This window comes from Mus caroli, chromosome 7 (assembly GCF_900094665.2).
Source record: "Mus caroli chromosome 7, CAROLI_EIJ_v1.1, whole genome shotgun sequence".
Classification (NCBI taxonomy): Eukaryota; Metazoa; Chordata; class Mammalia; order Rodentia; family Muridae; genus Mus; species Mus caroli.
This window is the reverse complement of record NC_034576.1, coordinates 14,890,175-14,911,747: the sequence shown is the minus strand read 5'-3', so window position 1 is coordinate 14,911,747 and position 21,573 is coordinate 14,890,175. Positions and strand designations below refer to the sequence as shown.

At 44.3% G+C, this 21,573-nt stretch overlaps 2 protein-coding genes across 3 annotated transcripts in view; one reads left to right on the top strand and one right to left on the bottom strand.

The window, feature by feature from the left end:
• LOC110297382 (homeobox protein ceh-8-like) overlaps nt 1–12,773 on the bottom strand; it is a 14,526-nt gene extending 1,753 nt beyond the window's left edge. Inside the window, exon 1 of the mRNA XM_021166133.1 lies at nt 12,635–12,773. Coding sequence (XP_021021792.1) covers nt 12,635–12,773 — 139 coding nt within the window. The remainder of the gene's footprint in view (nt 1–12,634) is intronic.
• Nucleotides 12,649–21,573, top strand: part of Crx (cone-rod homeobox) — a 14,850-nt gene continuing 5,925 nt past the window's right edge. Inside the window, exons 1-2 of one of the 2 annotated variants that reach the window (XM_021168648.1) lie at nt 12,649–12,788; nt 20,900–21,032. In XM_021168648.1, coding sequence (XP_021024307.1) covers nt 20,933–21,032 — 100 coding nt within the window. In that variant the 5' untranslated portion in view covers nt 12,649–12,788; nt 20,900–20,932. Of the gene's footprint in view, nt 12,789–19,800; nt 19,913–20,899; nt 21,033–21,573 lie in introns of those variants that run through there. The other variant, XM_021168647.1, reaches the window with a different exon arrangement.

Here is a 21,573-nt window from a genome sequence, read left to right as displayed (position 1 = left end):
AGACAGGGTTTCTCTGTATAACCCTGGCTGTCCTGGAACTCACTTTGTAGACCAGGCTGGCCTCAAACTCAGAAATCCGCCTGCCTCTGCCTCCCAGTGCTGGGATTAAAGGTGTGAGCCACTTTACAGGCTCATTGTTGACATCTGTTTGAGATGTTGTCATGTTGTCCAGGGAAGGTTGGAAGTTGCAACCTTGTGAGTTTATAGGTTTGTGATACCAAGTCTAGCTCCCTTTGGTGTTTTAACTTTTCTTTTTCTAATAAACCTCAAAGCTGTGGCATTGCACATGTTAGTTACTTTACCACTGAGCCAGTCTTATCCTCCCCACCCCTCCATCCTCGAACAGAGAAGGGATTTTCATACCCCTGCCCATCCTGGAACTCACTATGTAAACCAGTCTGGCTTCAAAGTCAGAAATCCATCTTTTCTGTCTCCAACTCACTTGGATTAAACTGGTGTTCCACCTCTGCCAGACATCATCTTTTACTTTTAAAGACTGGCTGGTGTTAAAAGGCCAGAGTGACTGGATAGTTCTCTTGTACAAGACATTCCTCCTGCTGAACAAGGGCAGATATAGTTTATTTATTTATTTATTTATTTTTTTGAGACAGGGTTTCTCTGTATAGCCCTGGCTGTTCGTTCTGGAACTCAGCTTGTAGAACAGGCTGGACTCGAACTCAGAAATCCACCTACCTCTGCCTCCCGAGTGCTGGGATTAAAGGCGTGCGCCACCACACCTGGCCTTTTCCTTTATTTATTTATTTATTTATTTATTTATTTATTTATTTATTCATTTTTCTGTTCAGTGTTTCAGTCAGGGTCTCATTATGTTCCTCTGGCTGCCCTGGACTCAATATGTAGACCAGGTTATCCTCAAGATCTCAGAGATCTGCCTGCCTCTAATCCAGGTGCTTGGATCAAAGGCCACCCTAGCTTTCTGGAAGTCTGAACATAGCTTGACCCTGAAAGATGATCTTCCAGATTTCTCCTCCCAAGTGCTGGAATTACAGGCATGTATATGAGACCTTGGCTTCAATCACTGGAGATGAAAAGTATGGGGGCTGGTGAGATGGCTCAGTGGGTAAGAGCACCCGACTGCTCCTCCAAAGGTCCAGAGTTCAAATCCCAGCAACCACATGGTGGCTCACAACCATCTGCAACGAGATCTGAGGCCCCTCTTCTGGAATGTCTGAAGACAGCTACAGTGTACTTACATATAATCAATAAATAAATCTTAAAAAAAAAAAAGTATGAGTGTGAGTGTGCTACTAAAAGTGAGACCCAGCAATGTGTTATACCACACTCCCAGGTTTGTTTTCCTTTTTCTTTATAAAGGCTTTGAGCAGGAATTCTGGCTGGGCTGGAACTTGGATGTGTAGACTGGGCTGTTCTTGCACTCTGCCTCTAAGACTGGCATTAAAGGCACGTCCCACCACATCCAAGCGTTTGAGATAAGCCTTTGTTAGGAGGCTACCATGTGAAGCACTGAGGATGTGGTGGGAGGAAGACAGGTATATTTCTGAGATTTGAGGGCCAACCTGGTCTGCATAGAGCATTTTAGAGCAGTTAAGAATTCAACTATAGCGGGGCAGTGGTGGAGCACGCCTTTAATCCCAGCACTTGGGAGGCAGAGACAGGCGGATTTCTGAGTTCGAGGCCAGCCTGGTCTACAAAGTGAGTTCCAGGACAACCAGAGCTACAGAGAAACCCCGTCTCAAAAACAAAACAAACAAACAAACAAAAAACAAAATCAAGCAAACAAAAATCCCTTTGTCTTGAGATGGCTCAGTGGCCAAAGACCTTTGCTGCCAGGCCCTGGCAACCTGAGTAGTTGCTGCTAGATTCACCTGTTTATAGAAATTTTATAGAACATAATTAGAATGAGGTAGACTAGCATAACAGATCATTTTAGCTTAGGGTCCTGTTGGGTTTGAGTTACTCACACCCCTCCCTCTTGTAATAACACACTTGGCAACCTAGTTTCTTCCCATGTGGATACTATACCCACACACCCCTCTCTACACAGTGCACCCAGCAGCCTCAAAACCCCTTGACCCCTACAACCTCACTGTGTTATTCATTCTTCTACCTCAAGGATAGTATAGATTTCTCTGCCCACAGCATCAAATTTAGATACATTCTAGTCAAGCAGATTCCTAAAGTGCAGGGTAGTGGGAAGAGATGGGCTGATCTAGCTGGAACTGGTTTTGCTTGCATGTACAGTGAGAGGAAACTGTCCTTGGAGTGAACTTTTATAGAGTGTCCCTTCTCCATCTCATGCCTATGCACAGTTGGGTGTGTGCATGGTTAAAATCAGACCATAGTGAGGATGGACATTCAAAGTAGATATATGACTTCATCTGTCAATTAGAATAGAGAACTGTGATGGTTTACATATGCTTGGCCCAGGGAATGGCACTGTTAGGAAGTGTGGCCTTGTTGGAGTGGTAGTATCACTATGGGTGTGTGCTTAAGACCCTCACCCTAGCTACCTGGAAACCAGTATTCTGCCAGCAGCCTTCAGATGAAAATGTAGAACTCTCAGGTCTGGCCTGGATGCTGCCATGCTCCTGTCCTGGTAATAGTGGACTAAACGTCTGAACCTATAAGCCAGCCTCAATTAATTGTTGTCTTTTATAAGACTTGCCTGGGTCATGGTGTCTGTTCACAGCAGTAAAATCCTAAGACAAGAACCTTAGGTGTTAAGAGCACTAGCTGCTTTTCCAGGGGACCCACTTTACATTCCGAACAACCACATGGCAGCTCACAACCCTCTGTAACTCCAGTGCCAGGGGATCTGATGCCCTCTTCTGGCCTCCACCCTCACCAGGCACACAAAGGTACATAGACACATTCTCAGATAAAACACCCATACACATAAAATAAAACAACAACAAAAAGAGGACCCCTTAAACTGCATCCTTTAGTAACCACCGTCTCTCTTTTTCTTTCTTGGGTTAATGTGTGTGAATAGGAATGGCTAGGACTTAGAATCACTCCTGGATAAGCATGCAGATAGGAAGAAGGGCCTTGGCTAGGTGATAAAGTTGACTTACAGCAGGGCTGCCTTCTTCCTTATGCTCCTGATCCCAGACAAAAAAGCATGGCAGCTTAAAACAAAGGACAGTCAGGTCCCTGCTCTGATGGACTGGGTCAACAAGTTCAAGGCCAGGTCAGGACTTGTTAACCAATAGTTGAGGCTCAGTCAGTGATCAGTCAGTTTGTTTGTCTTCAAACTGACCAATCCTAAATTAGGGAAAGAAAGCAATTTGGCAAAAAACCAAAACAAAACAAAAACCATCCCCTCAAGGAGAAACGGGGCCTCTACTTTCTGAGTTTAGTCCTGTGCTCCCCCCCCATACCCCCCACCCCATACACAGAGGGTCTTTTCTTGGTCTGCTGCCTGTACTTCCTCACCGCTAATAACAGCTGCTTTTTAAAATTTTTTTTTTATTTTTTGATTTTTTGAGAGAGGATTTCTCTGTGTAGCCCTGGTTGTCCTGGAACTCACTCTGTAAACCAGGCTGGCCTGGAACTCAGAAATCGGCCTGCCTCTGCCTCCCGAGTGCTGGGATTGAAGGCGTGTGCCACCACTGTCCAGCAACAGTTGCTCTTGATTGGCTGATTCTACCTGCTTGCTGCATTTGAGTGAATTTGCCTGGTGCTGTCACTCTAGAGATTTTTTTTTTCTGCCTTTTAATTCACTAATTAGCAGGGAAAATGAACCTGATCAAGACCCCTAAATGGTAACAAATATTTTGCCTACACATGTGCCTGTGCTTCACATATGTGCCTTGTGTTCTCAGAGGTCAGAAAGAGGGAAAGCACACATAGATACCACCACAACCAAATATCAGGAATCAGCCATAAAGGGTCATTGTTATCTCTCAATATCAATGGTCTCAATCCCCCAATAAAAAGACACAGACTAACAAAAGGATGGGAAAACAGGATCCATCTTTCTGCTGCATCCAAGAAATACACCTTCATTTCTTAAAAAAAGATTTCATTTATGTATATGAGTACACTGTAGCTGTCTTCAGACACACCCGTAGAGGGCCTTGCATCCCATTACAGATGGTTATGAGCCAACATGTGGTTGCTGGAAATTGAATTCAGAACCTCAGGAAGAAGAGTCAGTGCTTTTAACCAATGAGCCATTTCTCCACCCCCCAAGAAATACACCTTAATGTTGAGGGTCGATATTATCCCAGGGTAAAAGAATGGAAAAGATATTCTAAGCAAAAGAACCTACAAAGCAAGCTGGCATAGGCATTTTAGTATCTGACAAAATAGACTTCAAACCAAAATGAATCGAAAGAATAGAGAAGGATACTTCATAATCACCAATGAATTAAATCCACTAAGAGGACATTGCAAATCTTAATGTCTATGGACCAACCACTAGGGCACCTACCTTTGTAAAAGATAAAAATAAAACAAAAGAAAAAACAACAACAATAAAAAATAAGACAACAACAACAAAGGAGACCTCTTAAACTGCTTCTTTTAGTAACCAGCTTCCCTTTTTCTTCTTTCTTGGATAAATGTGTGTGAATAGGCATGGCTAGGACTTAGAATCACTCCCTGATAAGCACGCAGATAGGAAGAAGAGCCTTGGCAAGGTCATAAAGGTGATTTACAGCAGGGTTGGCTTCCTCATACTTCAGACCCTGAGACAAAAGCAAGGCAGCAGCCACATCCTACAATTTAAATCCCTTATGGACCCTTACACAGTGATAGTCCTATAGCTTAAATCACGTATTGACCTGAGGGACCCTAAGGGGTTTTCCATTCCCACACCCTCCTTACAGCTTCCTCTAGGCCAGGTTCCATTCTCCACCCACAAGAACATTCTTGAATAAAAAAATTCTCAGAATGTACTGACTGATAGTTACCTGATCTTCTGGAAAGTCAAATGTGTGTCATGCTTCCTAGCCAATAGATTTAAAGGTAAATATGCTTAGCCAATAAGTTTGAATTGTAACCCTGCTGATGTAACCTGTGCCCCTAAAAACTCCTTGTAATAGCCATTTAGGGCTGCCTTCTTTGTAACTCTCCTTGAGGGACTTGAAGGTTGACCCCAAAGCTCCAGAAAATAAAGCCCTTGCTTTTGCATCAATGTGTGTCTTGGTGTCTTACTCAGGGGTGGGGGTTGGGGGGTAGGGGGCATCTCGAAGTAAGTACCACTGAATGAGGGTTGGGGTCTTACAGATCTTTACACAATGAAGTGGTAACTTTCAATATCAGACTCCCACCAGTAAACAGGTCCTACAGACAAAAGATAAACAGATAAATACCGGAGTTAATAGATGCTATGAACCACATGAATCCAATACATACCTACAGAACATTTAACCGAAACACAAAAGAATATACTTTCTTTTCTGCACCTTACAGAACTTTTTCCAAAACTGACCATATACTTGGATACAAAGCAACTCTCAACAAATACAAGATCAACAAGATATACAAACCCTTATCCAAATTAATGAACAAAACAAAATGAAACAAAACAGAGATCTGAGAATGTTCAGATGAACAAATTCAGAAATGAGAAGGGGCATATGACACCAGACACCCAGGAAATCTAGAGTCATCAGCACGTGCTTTAAAAACCTGCATTCCACCAAATCAAAAACTATAAAAGGGATAGGTTTTTTTTTTTAGTAGATGCTAATTACTAAAGTCAGGATCAGATAAGTAGTTTTATCAGGGCTATAACACCTTGTGAAACAGAAGCAGTCATTAAAATTTTCCAACCAGGGGGCTGGAGAGATGGCACAGTGGTTAAGAGCATTGACTGTTCTTCCAAAGGTCCAGAGTTCAATTTCCAACAATCACATGGTGGCTCACAACCATCTGTAATGGGATGCAAGGTCCTCTTCTGGGTGTCTGAAGACAGCTATGGTGTGCTTGCAAATGAAATCTAAGAACACATCAAAAAGATAATTCACGTGTTGAGGATATAGCCCTGGAGTCCCTTGTATTTTGATGCTCTCCTGGGAGGGGCTGCAAAATGAGTACTCAGTACTCGGGTGACTTCTTGTGAACCTTTTCCCCACCTTAATTTGTAAAATAAAGGCTAGAGCCGGTGATTGGGCAGGAGAGGGGAAGGTGGAGCTGAAGGTTTGGGAGAGAAGGAGGAGGGGAGGGAAGAGAGGATGACAGAGGGGAGGGAGGAGGAGGTGGGAGGAAAGGGGAGCAAAAGCACGTGGCCTGGAGAAACCGTAAGTTCTAAGGAATCTCATAGATGGGGAAGATGGTAGTGTAGTGGTAGATCTGCCCAATCTGGGTGTGCAACTTGTATTCATATTAATCGAGTTGTATTTTCTTTGCCTGGGTTTTTTTGGATTGGAGATTTACCGCAGCAACCATGTTCAAGTAGTCTTTATCCCAGAGATGCAGGGAAGGTTCAATATTAAAAAAAAATCTGCCGGGTGTGGTGGCGCACGCCTTTAATCCCAGCAGAGGAGGCAGAGGCAGGGAATTTCTGAGTTCTAGGCCAGCCTGGTCTACAGAGTGAGTTCCAGGACAGCCAGGGCTACACAGAGAAACCCTGTCTCAAAAAACAAAACAAAACCAAAAACAATCTATAATGTATAAACAAACAGGAAGAAAGAAACTAACTGATCTTATCAGATGCAGGAAAGGCCTTTGACAAAAATCTAACACCCCTAGCTGGTAAAAGTCCTGGAGAGAAGGGATACAAGGGATCTATCTAAACATATAAAGTCAATTTACAGAAAGCACACAGACAACACCAACTTAAATGGAGAGAAACTCAAAGCAGCTCCACTAAAATCAGGAACAGGATAAAGTTGTCCATTTTCTCCATGCCTAGTCAATATATTATTTGAGGTCTTAACTAGAGCAAGAAGACAATGGAAAGAGAACAAGAGGATACAAATTGGAAAAGAATAAGTCAAAGCATCTTTATTTGCAGGTGGTATGATAGTGTACATAAATGACCCTAAAAATTCCACTGGGAAATTCCTACAGCTGATAAACATTTCCATCAAAGTAGCTGGATACAAAATTATCTCACAGAAATCTGCTATAGACAAATGACAAATGGACTGAGAAGGAAGTCAGGGAAATATCTTTCATAATAGCCTAAATAATATGAAGATATCTTGGGTACTCTAACAAAGCAAGTGAAAGTCTTATATGATAAAACCTTCAAGACATTAAAGAAAGAAATTGAAGACATCAGAAGATGAAAAAAACCCATGTCCATGGATTGGTAGGATGGGATAAAGGAAAAACTCATCCATTGCTGGTGGGAATGAAAACGTATTCAGCCATGGAAATCAGTGTGGCAGTTCCTTAGGATGACGGGGATCAATGTACCTCAAGATCCAGCTACACCACTCTTGGGCATATAGCCAGCATACCCAGTATATATATGGGCTTATACCCATATATCCTTTTACATGCTCATTGCTGTTCTATTCATAATAACCAGAAACTAACTGGAAACAGCCTAGATATCCCTCAACAGAAGAATGGATAATGAAAATGGAGTATATTTACACAATGGAGTACTACTTAGTTACAAAAAGAAAAAAAGAAAAAGAAAAAAAGAAATGGTGAAATCCACAGGTAAATGGATAGAACAAGAAAAAACATCATCCTGAGTGGAGTGCCTTCGACCCAGAAAGATTAATATGGTGTGCACTTGCTTATCTGTGGATATTATCTGTTAAGTCAATGATTACCAAGCTATAGTCCCTAGAACCACAGAAGTTAGGTACAGGGAGTAGAGGGGACAGGGAAATAAGAGAGGGAGTAAAGGGAGAGACAGCTAACAGTAAGGGCCATGTGAGGGATAGAATGGAAACCTAATATAGTACAAGCTTCCTAAAATACATACACATATGAAGGTGATCTAAATGAAACTGCCAAATAATGGGGGGGACAGAGCCTCAGCTGGCCATCTCTTGTCACCAAATGAAGCTTCCAGCACCAGGACTGGGCTATACTTAATTGAGTTGTTGGTCAAAGGGGTCCCTTGGGAATCCCCAAGCAACCCAGGCTGTTGACAAGACTACAGGTTGCTCTTCACAAACGGATGGCAAGGCCCCACTGCTGAAGACAACACCTACCCAACTCATTAAACACGGAGAAGTCAAAGCTGGTGCCTACACAGAACCTTCATGTCTATGTTCCAGTGTCTCTGGTACAGGAAGATACTCTGCACACCACCAAAAGATATATGTAAATACTAACCCAGCCACAGACCTTTTGATCTACAGTGCTGTCCTGCCTGCAAGATAGGCGAGGGCAGTGCCAGCGTGAAGTTTGTGGGAGTGGCCAACCACTATCTGACTTAAAGCTTACTCCGTGAGATGGAACTCATACTGACGCTGCTTATATGACCAAGTACCTGGACTAGATAGCCAAGGAACCTAGGGTAAAATGCTACCTAAGCCAAATGCTACTATTAAAAAGAAAAAGCAGGAGGCTGGCTCAGTGGTTAAGAGCACTGACTGCTCTTTTGAAGGTCCTAAGTTCAAATCCCAGCAACCACACAGTGGTTCACAACCATCTGTAATGAGATCTGACACCCTTTTCTGGTATGTCTGAAGACAGCTATAGTGTACTTACATATAATAAATAAATCTTTGGGCCAGAGTGCCAGGGCTGGAGTCAGCAGAGGTCCTGAGTTCAATTCCCAGCAACCACATGATGGCTCACAACCATCTATACAGCTACGGTGTACTCATATACATAAAATAAGTAAATAAATCTTTTTTTTTTTTTTCTTCGAGACAGGGTTTTTCTGTATAGCCCTGGCTGTCCTGGAACTCACTTTGTAGACCAGGCTGGCCTCGAACTCAGAAATCCACCTGCCTCTGCCTCCCGAGTGCTGGGATTAAAGGTGTTCGCCACCACCCCCGGCTCAATAAATCTTAAAAAAGGAAAAAAAAGCAATAAAATGACTCCTAATGGCTTTCTTTTACTCATAGATCAGTGCCTTGCTCAGCCATCATCAGAGAAGGTTCCTCCTGAGGCAGATGGGAAGAGATACAGAGATCCAAGGCTGGACATGGACATGCAGAGAGCTGAAGTTCTGGAAAACTCAGCTCTAAAGGGATGTCTCCATTATATCCACACCTCAACTCCTGCTGTGCAGGGAATCCTGCAGAAGAGGAGGCAGAAAGAGTGTAAGAGTCAGAAGGGATGGAGGCCACCAAGGAAACAAGGTTCTCTAAATTGACATATTCAAAGCTCATGTGAACTCACAGATCCCGAGGCAGCATGCACAGGGCCTCTGTGGCTCTGCACCCAGGCTTCTGCCTATTTGTTAATTATTCTCGTTAAATTCTTTTGTGGGATCCTGAGTGTGAGAACAGATCTTATCTTGCGCCTTCTCTTGGTTTCTTGAACTTCTCTCAACTGTGACTCTTAGTTTTTACTTTATATTATTATTATATTTCATTGAATTATTATCCCTTATAAGCCTGTTTGTTTTCTAGTGAGAAAGAAAGGGAGTGGCTCCAGATGAGAGGGGAAAGTGGGGTGTAACTGGGAGAAGTAGAGTGTGGGGAAACCGAAATCAGATATTATGTAAGAAAAAGAAATCTATTTTTACTAAAGAGAAAAAAAGAGTAATTCCTTGTCAGATGTGATGAGCACAAGAGACAGGTAGATCTCTGTAAATTTAAGGCTAGCCTGGTCTACATAGGTACAAACAGCTGAGCCAGTGCTACAAAAGTGAGACCTGTCTCAAAAAAACTACCTCACAACACAAACAAAAAGGGGGATTGCCTGGAGGTCTGATCCTTAACACATCAAAACAGAAAATGAAAACAAACAAACAACAAACAGCAACAAACCCAAAACCCTACCTAAGCAACAAAGCCAAAAGAATGTGTTTCCAGAAATCTCTGAGGTCCTGGGGCTATCTGTGGAGGTCTGTCCTTGGGTGGGGCAAGGCAGGAATTATAGCAAGGACATCTGCTCTCAGCAGCCACTAGCTCCTCCTCCATGCTTCCCAGTGACACCATAGGAGCTCCCAGAACCACCAGGGAGGTTTCCTCATCTATTCCAGCCAGTCTCACTCATTCTCTCAGCCTTCATCAGTGCCCCACTGAACACAAGTGCCAGGCCAGCAAGGTGGCTCAGCAGGTAAAAAGTGCTTGCCACCAAGTATCCCCAGGTCCCCGTGGTAGAAGAATAGAACCGGCTTCTGCAGGTTGTCTTTCGTCTCTTCCATTGTGAACGTCCCGCTTTCCACAAACAAACAAACAAACAATGTAGTTAAACCAATTCAGACATGTCATGAATTCATAATTATGGATGAAAAGACAGTCCCTATAGAGAGGTGATACATTTCAATTATTTGGGTAGAGGCATCTAGAGCTAGGGTGATCCGGAGGGAGAGCCAAGTTGCCAAGTTAGGTACACCCCCCCACCCCCAACACACACACACACACACACACACTGTAGAGATTGAACCTAGAACCTTGCTCTTGCCAGGCCTTTTAGTCCCAGTCTTTCAAGTTTTCTAAAACAAAAGCAAAAACAAAAAAATCTAAACAAGGTGGGGCTTGTTGATGCACGCCTTTATTCCCAGCACTGGGAGGCAGAGGCAGGTGGATCTATGTGGGTTTGAGGCCAGCCTGGTCTACAGAACAAGTATAGGACAGCCATGGCTCTTTACAGAGAAACCCTGTCTCGAAAAACAAAACAAAACAACAACAATCCCAAACAAAAAACAAAATACCGACCCCCCCGCAAAACAACAACAACAACAACAACAAAAATCAACCCTCCAAAACTAAACCAGAAAACCCGCTTGTCACATGCATTCTGTAGGACTTTAGGCTAGAAATCTAAAGATGAGGCCCCTAGCCTGAAGGATTGTTTCCTAACCCTGTCTGCATAGTTTAGCCTTCCTACTGGGCTGAGCAAAAACGTGGGCCTGAGCCTCCTGTCAAGCTTCAGAGAGCGTCAGACAACTCCCCCTTTGTGTCATTCTACTAATGAGATCTGCTCTGATTCCCTTTCTGGCCCAGAGGCCCTAATCTCTCCTAGCAGGGGGCTGGGGATAGGGGAGAGAGGGGAGGTCCCCTCCTGACAAACAGTGACCCAGTAGTGAGCAGGGATTAGAGTGTGCGTGTGGCTGTGTGTGCCTGTGAGTGCACGGCCCGGTGTTTAGAGAAGCAGAACCGATTTGAGTGGGGAATGGGGAAAGGGACTTGAAGCGATATTAATACCTAGAAAGATGAGGGGAGGGACAGAGTGGGAGGGAATTACTGAGGGGGAGAGAGAGAGGTGGCAGGAAGATGTGTATGCGTGTGGAGTAGCAATGGAACCTTCAGCTCAATGGAAACCTTGCAGGAAGCAAGCAGAGGCTCTGAGACCAGGCTGTAGCCTCAGGCTTAGGTGGACAGGCAGAAGGGTCTCAAATTGAGGAAGGGACCCACAGACAGTGGCAGAATGACAAAGAAGGGAGACACAGAGGGAGACAATGAGAAAATGCAAATTTGCCTTACAAAGGGAACTAGAGACAGAGTCAGAGACAAGGTGAAGGGCTGGAGGTATGGCTCTGTTATTAAGAGCACCAGGGCTCTCCAGGAGGATCAGGGCTCCATCCCCAATACTTAATGGTGGCTTATAACCTTCTGTAATTCCAGGTCCAGGGGATCTGATGCCCTCTTCTGGTCTCTTCAGGCATCAGGCACTCACTGTGTGTGAAGACGTGGGTGCAGGCACAATATCCATGTATGTACAATCAATAAACAAATCTAAACAAAAGAGACACAGAGAGAAAGAGTCAGACATACAGAGAAACTCAGAGATAAAAAGACACAGAGAAAGAGAGACAGGGAGGAAAAGAGCCAGAACCAGAGCTGCAGAGAGACAGCGGGAGACAGAGAGTAGAGGTAGAGTCCGACACAGATGGAGACTAACAGAGAGATTTAGAGACAGAGAGTCTAACAGAGACACAGGCAGAGATTGACAGAGACATAGAAACTCAGGGAGAGGCATAGAGACAAAGACACAAAGAAACTCAGAGAGACAGGGTCTGAAATAGTGATGAAGACAGAGAAGCAGAGACTAGAGCCAATAGAGAAGATACAGAGCAATGGGGAGACAGAGATATAGAGAGTCCCGAGGAAGGGAGGGAAGAAGAGAGAAAGAGAGGCACAGAGAAAGAGAGAGAAACTGAGGCAGAAAAAAGGAGAACCATCAGGAACTACACATTTGAATTAGTTCACTCAGCCGGGTCACAGATCTCTCTTCCCAGTTTTTCCAGCTGTGTCAGAGGACTTAAAAGTTCAATGCTAGCCTGGGCCACAAAGAACAACCCAGAAAGCCCTGTGCCTTTCTTTTCTGTCTCCCAGGAGCACTGTATACTTCTTTCTGTGCTTTTGAAGACATTTCTTTCCAGATAGAAGCTGAAGCTGGAGGAATACCCTTTAGACCCAAGGAAAGACTTCCCTGAGAATTGGGGGCTCCTGGTTACAGGCAGGAGTTGGGCTTTCCCTCCCTTCTTCATCAACCCTAATTGCCAAGATGTCACTGTGGGGGTGGGGGTGGTGGGATTAAGCAGACGGTGCCCTTCCCCCAGCCAATGTCACCTCCTGTTGCCCAGTGAGTCCCCCACCTTCCCTGGGATTACCCTTCCAGATCCAGGCCACAATAGATGACATCACTCCCAGCCCAGGCTTAAAGTCGCCCCGTGTGAGGGGACCTATTTCCTCTAGCCTCTGCTGTCTGATGACACCATCCAGTACCTGAACATTCAGGAGAGTCCCCATTTCTTCTTTCCAAAGGTGAGTCTTTCCAGGAGAGGCTGCGAGAATATTTTATTCTCACCCATGTTTGACATGAAGATGGGTCTTGTGATGCTTTCTGAACAAATTAACATAGGGTAGAGATTCCAGCAGGTGTTCAGGGAAACAGGTCACTTAGGACCATGATAGGAGGGAGTAAAGTCATACCAGTTGGGGACTAGTTGTTGGGATCCAGGAGTGGCTTTAGGGTGAATGGATTTTATACTCTGAGGACATTCAGAGGTGGAATGTCTCATCTAAGCACACATCCATGGTGTGTGAGCATGTTTGTGTGTATGTATGTCTACAATGTGTGTGTGTGTCCATGTGAGAGAGCAACCTCGGAGGACAGAGATAGACATACTGGTTGTCTTCCTAAATACTTCCATTTGCTATTTTTTCCTAGACCTCTCTATGTAGACCAGGCTGGCCTTCATCTGATGGATCTTCCTGCCCCTGCCACCCAAGTACTTAAGGTTAAAGGTGTTCACCACCACACCCAGCCCATTTCAGACAAGGTCTTTCACTGAACCTGGATCTCCCTGTGGAGCAGAGGCTGGCTGGACAGTGAGCCTTGTGTATCTGTTTGTCCCTGTTCCCCCAACGCTGGGGTTATAGTGTGCCCAGCTTTTATCTGGGTGCTGGGGTTCTGAACTCAGATCCTCACGTATGCACAGACAGTGCTTTATCTGTTGAGTCATCTCCCCATTCCCCTGAAAGAAACCTTTTACATTTAATTGATATTTTTTGAGAGGGAGTCTTTTGGAGCATAGAGTGGTCTTGAACTTGTTCCGTAACAGAGGCTGGTCTTGAACTCCTGATCCTGTGTACTACTACTCCCGCTTGTTTTTTTTTTTTTTTTTAACTCTTTGTGATTTTTCTTCTCTGTTTGTAAGGTATATATTTATTATATAAGTATACATGCATATATATTTAGTGTGTGTGTGTGTTCTGACTCCTTTGTTGAAGTCAGATAACAACTTGCTGGAGTCTGAGTCAGTTCTCTGCTTCCACCATGTAGGTCTTAGGAATCAAACTCAGGGTTTTAGGCTTGGTGGCAAGTGTCTTTATGGTTGAGCTCTCCTGTGGCCCCTGAGAACGCTGGTTCTTTTCACTGCCTGGCACTTGGGTGCTATTTGACTGTTGACAGGATGGATCCCTGTCCTATTAGATTGTTTATTAGTTAAAACACGGGCTGGGGCTGTAGCTCAGTCAAAAGATAAGCGCTAACATGTTCTACACAGCTATTTGCTCACATACAAATGGGAGAAAAATTACACTTAACATTTTTCTCTTTTTTCAAAACGATTTATATTTTTATTCACTTTACATTTGGATCACAGCTCCCCTCCCTCCTGTCTTCCTAATTCTACCCTCACATATCCCTTCTCTCTTTTCTCCTTCCTCTTCTCCCTCAAGAAGGGGAGACTACCTTGGATACCACCCCACTCTGGGACATTTCAGCAGGTCTAGGAACATCCTGTCCCACTGAGCCTCATCCAGGGAGTCCAAACAGTGGGGAAGGGGATCCAATGGCAGGGAACAGAAACCGAGACAGCCCCTGTTCCACTTGATAGAAGAACCACACGAACACCAAGTTGCACATTTGCTACAGATGTGTGGGTCTAGGTCCAGCTCCTGCATTGAGCTGAACATTTTGAGGCCAATGTGGCTGCTAATTTCTGTTCAATGCCAGCTCAACATAGTAAACTGGAATTCTTTCTCTGAGGTTGAGAGCAGGGCTGATGGCTAATGTTTCTAAGGATGCAAGTTACAGATGTTGAGTTTTGAAGGAAAACACCAATATTACTGACATTTTTTGTTTATTTTTTTCCTCAATGCTGAGGTAACTCTTGTAGTGTCTGTGGTCATACAAATGAAATTACAGAGACATGTAGCAGGACATAGTGGTGTATATGCCTTTAAATTCTAGCATTCAGAAGGTAGAGGCAGGCAGATCACTGTTGGTTTGAGGCCAGCCTGGCCTACAGAGTAATTTCTAGGCTAGCCAGGACTTCATAAACTTTATATCAAAGGGAAACCTTGTCTTTAAAAAATGTGGGAGTTGGATGGCTCAGTGGTTAAGAGTACTGGCTGCTCTTCAGGAAGACTGGGATTCCCATTCCAAGCACCCAAGGGTGGCTCACAGCTGTTTGTAATTATGGTTCCAGGGCACCCAATACTGTTTTCTGGCTTCTTCTGATGGTACCAGGTGTGTTTGTGTTCATAGAAATATATGCAGACAAAATACTCATATACAAAAATACCAACACAAAGAAAGTAACAAAAAAAATCGCAGAAACAGCAAAGTTTGATATTACTGTTGCATCTGTCTGTCTGTCTGTCTGTCTGTCTATCTATCTATCTATTTTTTAAAAAGATTTATTTATTTAATTTACTTTTATGGGTACACTGTAGCCGAACAGATGGGATTGAATTTTTAGGACCTCTGCTCGCTCCAGTTAACCCTGCTCTCTCTGGTCCAAAGATTTATTTATTATTATACATAACTACACTGTAGCTGTCTTCAGACACGTCAGGAAGAAGGCATCAGATCTCATTACAGGTGGATGTGAGCCACCATGTGGTTGCTGGAATTTGAACTCAGAACCTTCGGAAGAGCAGTCAGTGCTTTTACCTGCTGAGCCATCTTGCCAACCCTGTTTTTTTGTTTGTTTGTTTTTTTGTTTTTTGAGACAGGGTTTCTCTGTGTAGCCTGGCTGTCTGGCTGTCCTGGAACTCATACTGTAGACCATAGACCAGGCTGGCCTCGAGATTCACCTGCCTCTGCCTCCCAAATGCTGGGATTAAAGGTGTGCACCACCATGCCCGGCTCTGGTTTGGTCTTTTGAAACTGAGTTTCTCTGTGTAGCACTTGGCTGTCCTGGAATTCATTCTGCAGACCAGGTTACTCTGATCCTTCTACTTCCACCTCCAGAGTCCTGGGATTACAGGAGTGAGTCATGATGTTACTGTTTCTTTTGTGTGTGTGTGTGTGTGTGTGATGTATGCATGTAAGTGTGTGTATATTTTTGAATACGCCTGCATATGTAGAGGACAGAGGATAACATCAATGTTTCCCTCCATTCCCTCTGCCTTGTTGCTTTCAGACAAAGTCTCTCAGTGAACTAGGCACAGGACGTTTTGACAAGGCTGGCTGCGTAGCTTGCTCTTGGGATCCACCCGTTTCTGCCCTTCCTAAGGCTGCAGTTACAGGCACACAAAGCCATGCCTGGCTTTTTACATGGTTGCTACAAATCTGGACTCAGGTCCTCATGCTTTTGCAGTAAGCACTCTTATCCACTTAACCATTTCTTCTGTTCCCACCCCACCTTACTTTCTAGACAAGGTCTCATGTATCCCAGAGTAGCCTCTAACATCATAAGTAGCCTAGAATGTCATTGACCCTCCAAGCCTCCACCTTCTGAACTGTAGAATTACAGGTGTGTGCCACCATACCCAGTTTATGTGATGTTGGGGACTGAACGACAGGGGCTTTGCACATTCAAGGCAGGTACTGTACCTGCTAACCTGTACCCTAAGCCTCCTGTTGTCATTGTTGGATAGGGTCTGCTTATGAATCCCAGGTTGGCTTTGAATTTGAGTCAACCCTCTTGCCTCGGGCTCTGAGTGCTGGGAGGGCAGATGTGAGCAAGCTTCCACACCCACATAGTGAGGGAGGAGGAGACAGAAGGGTATTAGCAGGGTGGTGCTGGTTAGAGGTCAGAGAACAACGCGCAGGTGTCAGCTCTTTCCTTCCACCATGTGGGTACTGGGAAACAAACTCAGGTTGTCTGGCTCAGCAGCAGGTGCATTCACCCATTGAGCCATCTCACTGGCCTTATTGTATGTGTGTGTGTGTGTGGGTGTGTTTGGGGAAGTGTGCACACCTATTGGGACATAAGCTGACTTACTCTATTACTTTCAATGCTATTATTTTGCGACTTGTTCTCTCACTAAGCCAGGATCTGGGCTGATAGTCAGCAAGCTCTGGTGAGCTCTTGTGACCCTCTCACACATGTCTTAGGGTTCATGTGGTCAAGTCTGCCTCCCCCACTTTGTATTTTGAGAAAGAAGAATCCCTCTCTGTAGCTCTGGCTGTCCTGGAACTCACTATGTAGATGAAGATGGCCCAGAACTCCAAGAGATTCACCCACCCACCTTTGCCTCAAGGCAAAGTAAGGCATGAAGCACTATGCCCAGCACACTGACTTGGGTGCTGGATATGAACTCATGTCCTTGTGATTGTGGTGTGACAACTGTTCTTATCCACTGAACTACCTTTCCAGCCCACACACTAGCATGTATTATTATTATTATTATTGAAACATATTCTTTGTGTATTTGCACATGAGTGAGGGTGCCAACCGTGGCCAGTGGAAGGCAATGGCTCCCTTGGAGCTAGAGTTACTGGCAGTTGTGAGCTCTCTGATATGAGTGCCAAGAACTGAACTTGGGTTCTTGGAAGAGCAGCAAGCACTCCTAGCCATTGAGGCAACTTTCAGCCTCTGCACCCCCCCACCTTTTTAGAATATGTTTTTATTATTAAAAATGATGTGTATGTGTGTGCACATGTGTGTTTATGTGTGTGTGCTTGTGGGTAAGAGTGTGTATGTGTGCAGCTGCCTTTGGGGGCCAGGAATGTAGGATCCTCTGGAGCTGAAGTTACAGGTAGAACCACCCAATGTGGGAGCTAGGAACTGAACCTCGTCCTCTGAAAAAGCAATGAATGCTTATAACTGTTTAGCCATCTTTTCAGCCCCTTCTCTCCTCCTCCTCTTGTTTGTTTTTTGAGACAAGGTTTCTCTGTGTAGTCCTGGCTCTCCTGGAACTCAATCTGTAGACCTGGCTGTCATCAAACTCAGAGGTCCACCTGCTTCTGCCTTCCAAGTTCTGGGATTAAAGGCATGTGATACTACATCCGGCTCCAGCCCCTCTTTTTTTTTTTTTTTCGAGACAAGGTTTCTCTGTGTAGCCCTGCTGTCCTGAAACTCACTTTGTAGACCAGGCTGGCCACAAACTCAGAAATCCGATGTGCGCCACCACGCCCGGTTCCTCTTTTATTTTTTTAAATAAATATTTGTTTATGTGCATGTGTTTGAATATATGTATGTGCACCATGTGCATGCAGTGTCTACAGAGGAAGAGGAAATTTGATGTGAGTTACCTTGTGAGGGCTGGGAATAGAACCCCGGTCCTCTGCAAGAACAGCCACTGCAGGGCTGCCTTTCCAGACCCTATATACTATATGTTTCAAATTAGTGCCTTGTTTAAAAATTATAAACAGTGGCATAATGTGCATGTTGACAGCACTGGCCTTTATTCTTTGAATACACACTGTATATAGTAAATATGCTCATAAACTTTATATATTAAATGACACTAAATACAAACATAACAAACATTTATATGATCTATTATTATCTATAATTTGGATATACAGTATATGTAACACTTTTTTCTTTTTTTTTTGTTTTTTTGTTTTTTTGAGACAGGGTTTCTCTTTATAGCCTTGGCTGGCTGTCCTGGAACTCATTTTGTAGACCAGGCTGCCCTCGAACTCAGAAATCCGCCTGCCTCTGCCTCCCAAGTGCTGGCATTAAAGGCGTGCGCCACCACGCCCGGCTCAGTATATGTAACACATGCACTTAGTATCATAGTGTGACTTTGACAGTAACCTCAGCATTTGGGATGTGGAGGCAGGAGTATTGCTATGAGTTTGAGGACAGTCTCAGCTAGTAAGTGGCTAGTAAGTTCCTGTCTCATTAATGGTACATCCAGGAGATAGTTTATTCAGTAACCTGCTTGGTTTTTCCAAGTATGAGGATCTGAGTTTGTTTCCCAGAAGCCAGGTTAAAAAAGTGGGCACAGTGTGCTTATAATTCCAACCCTGGTGAGACAGAAACAGCTGGATCCCTGTGGCTTGCTGGCTAGCTATCCTAGCTTACACAGTGATTTCCAGACTAGTGCGAGACCTGAGGAGGTAGATTGCTTGCCTAGCATTTGTGAAGACCTGGGTTTGATATCCAGCACTCCATAAATCAAGTATGGTGGTACTGACTTGTGACCTTAGCACTTGGGAGCTAGAGACAAGAGGTTATTCTCAGCTATTTGGCAAGTCTGAGGCCAACCTGAGCCATATAAGACCTCTCAAAAATAAAATGAAAAGAAAATGAGGTGGGTAGCTTGATCAATAAATATTTGGGGTTGAATTTTAGTCTCCCCTCCACTTGCACACACACACACACACACCATACATACACACACACACACACACCATACATACACACATACAATTCCCTTCATATACACAAACACACACACACCCTCATACAGAAACATCCCTCCACACTCCCCTACAGACACACACAGCACTCACAAACAGGTACATACAAGCACACACACATACATACATACACAGCCTGGGAATGATGGTTAATACAAGTGATCTCAGCGCTTGGGAGGTAGAGGCAGGAGGGTCAGAAATATGAAATCAACTTTGGCTACAGCCTTGCCTTGGCGAATTTAATGTCAGCCAGGGTTACAGGAAATACTGCTGCACAAAATCAAAAAAGTTTTTTTTTTTTTTTTATTTTTTTTATTTGGATGTTGTGGCTTGGTCTACAATTGAGTTCCGTGCCAGCAGCCAGGGCTATAGAGGAATTTTAATCTAGCAATATGGCTACTCTGGCAAGGGATCGTACCCACAGAGATAGGTCTGTGTGATCCGGCTGGAACACAGACACACCCTTACTACACTCTTTTAATCCCTTTGGCTGGAATATAGACAAGCCCTTAGCACATACCTTTACTTCCAAATAATGATGTATGAATTAAGTGGCTGATAAAGTGATGAATCAGAGAAAGATTTGACAGAATGAGTCAGATATAGGATATGTACAACTCTCTTAAGAACTGACGAGAAGCCGGGCGTGGTGGCGCATGCCTTTAATCCCAGCACTCGGGAGGCAGAGGCAGGCGGATTTCTGAGTTCGAGGCTAGCCTGGTCTACAAAGTGAGTTCCAGGACAGCCAGGGCTATACAGAGAAACCCTGTAAAAGAACTGACAAGAGGGGGCTGGAGAGATGGCTCAGTGGTTAAGAGCACTGATTGCTCTTTCAAAGGTCCTGAGTTAAAGTCCCAGCAACCATATGGTGGTTCACAACTTTCTGTAGTGAGATCTGACTTCTTTTGGAATGTCTGAAGAAAGCTACAGTGTACTTACATATAATAAATAAATAAATAAATTGAAAAAAAAAAACAAGACAAGAAAGAGGCTACTTAAGAACAGTGTGTTTGAGGCAATTCAGCTGAATGCAGCAGAGTTCAGTTGAGTTTGTGCAGTTTTGTCCAGTTTATGCAGTCAGTGAAGTCAGTGCAACTCAGTTCGTGGAGTTCAGAGGCAGTTTTTCCAAGAACAATTCAGTCAGAAGCAAGAGAGAAGCCAGTCTGAATCAAGCAGCTTGTAGAAGCATTTGAGCCAGATAGTTGAGTTGAACCATCCAGCCAGAGTTCAGGGAGTTCAGAAAGAGCTAGAAAGGATGAACTTATTCAGTACTATATCTCAGAGGCTGAAATAGGCCTAAGTTGAGCAGGTGGAGTCTAGAAGCCGAAGCCTTCCAAGTCTGGGCTTGCAGAAGATTGGATTGTATGGAGGCTTGGAGCTTCCAGGCCTAGGCCTAGGGATAATTAGATAGAAACACTCTGGGCTCAGCCCAGGTTGTGTATTCACACACCTTGGGTACAGCTTTCACCTCATCACTTCATCCGAGGAAATAAAAGTGACAATTACACAGGGCTATATACTGAGGCCCTGAAACTTATTATGTAGACCAGGATGGCCTCAAAGTCACAGAGTTCTGTCTCCTCAGTTAGAAAATGAATGTACCACAACACTTGGCCTCTAAAAATGTGTGTGTGTGTGTGTGTGTGTGTGTGTGTGTGTGTGTGAGAGAGAGAGAGAGAGAGAGATTGAGAGAGAGAGATTTTGATGGGCAAGATTGGTTGAATCCCAAAGAAGACCTGAAGCAGGATGTGAGTCTGTGAGTCTCAGTTTGTAAATGCCCAGGCACTGGGCAGAGTAGTCTGTTGGACACCCTGTTCTCTTGTAGGTGCCCTCATCTGGGCCACAGTCTCTGAAGATCATGATGGCATATATGAACCCGGGGCCTCACTATTCAGTCAATGCCTTGGCTCTGAGTGGCCCCAGTGTGGACCTGATGCACCAGGCTGTCCCATACTCAAGTAAGTGTGTTCTCCTTTCCACCTCCAGTCTGTTTTTAAAAACCCTCTGAGGTTCATGGCCTTCAGGAGAAAAAGCATTCATGGGGTGGAGGGGGGCAGTAGGACCTTGTACCAGCTCTATGTCCATTGGCAAAGGAGTTTGGCATTCCAGGGACTTTTACATGTTCCCCAGGAATTCAGAGGAGTATATAGTCATGACATTGACTACCTCTGGAGGGAGGGGAGGGGAAGGGAACTGGTTTGGAAGCAGAATCAATAGGATTTCCATCTGTCTGTAAAGTTTTTTTTCTTTTCTTTTTCTCTTTTGGAGTAGAGGTTTTTGGGCTGGAATCCAGGGCCTTGTGGCTTCTAGGTAGACACATTAGCATGGAACTATGCCTCATCATAACTGCAGGATTCTAGGCAGGGGCTCTACTACTGAGCCACGCCCCCAGCCCCTCACTGGGGGATTCTAGGCAGGGGCTCTACCACTGAGCCACGCCCCCAGCCCCTCACTCTATAACTGAGCATGTCCCAGACTCTTTTTTTTTTGATTTTTAAT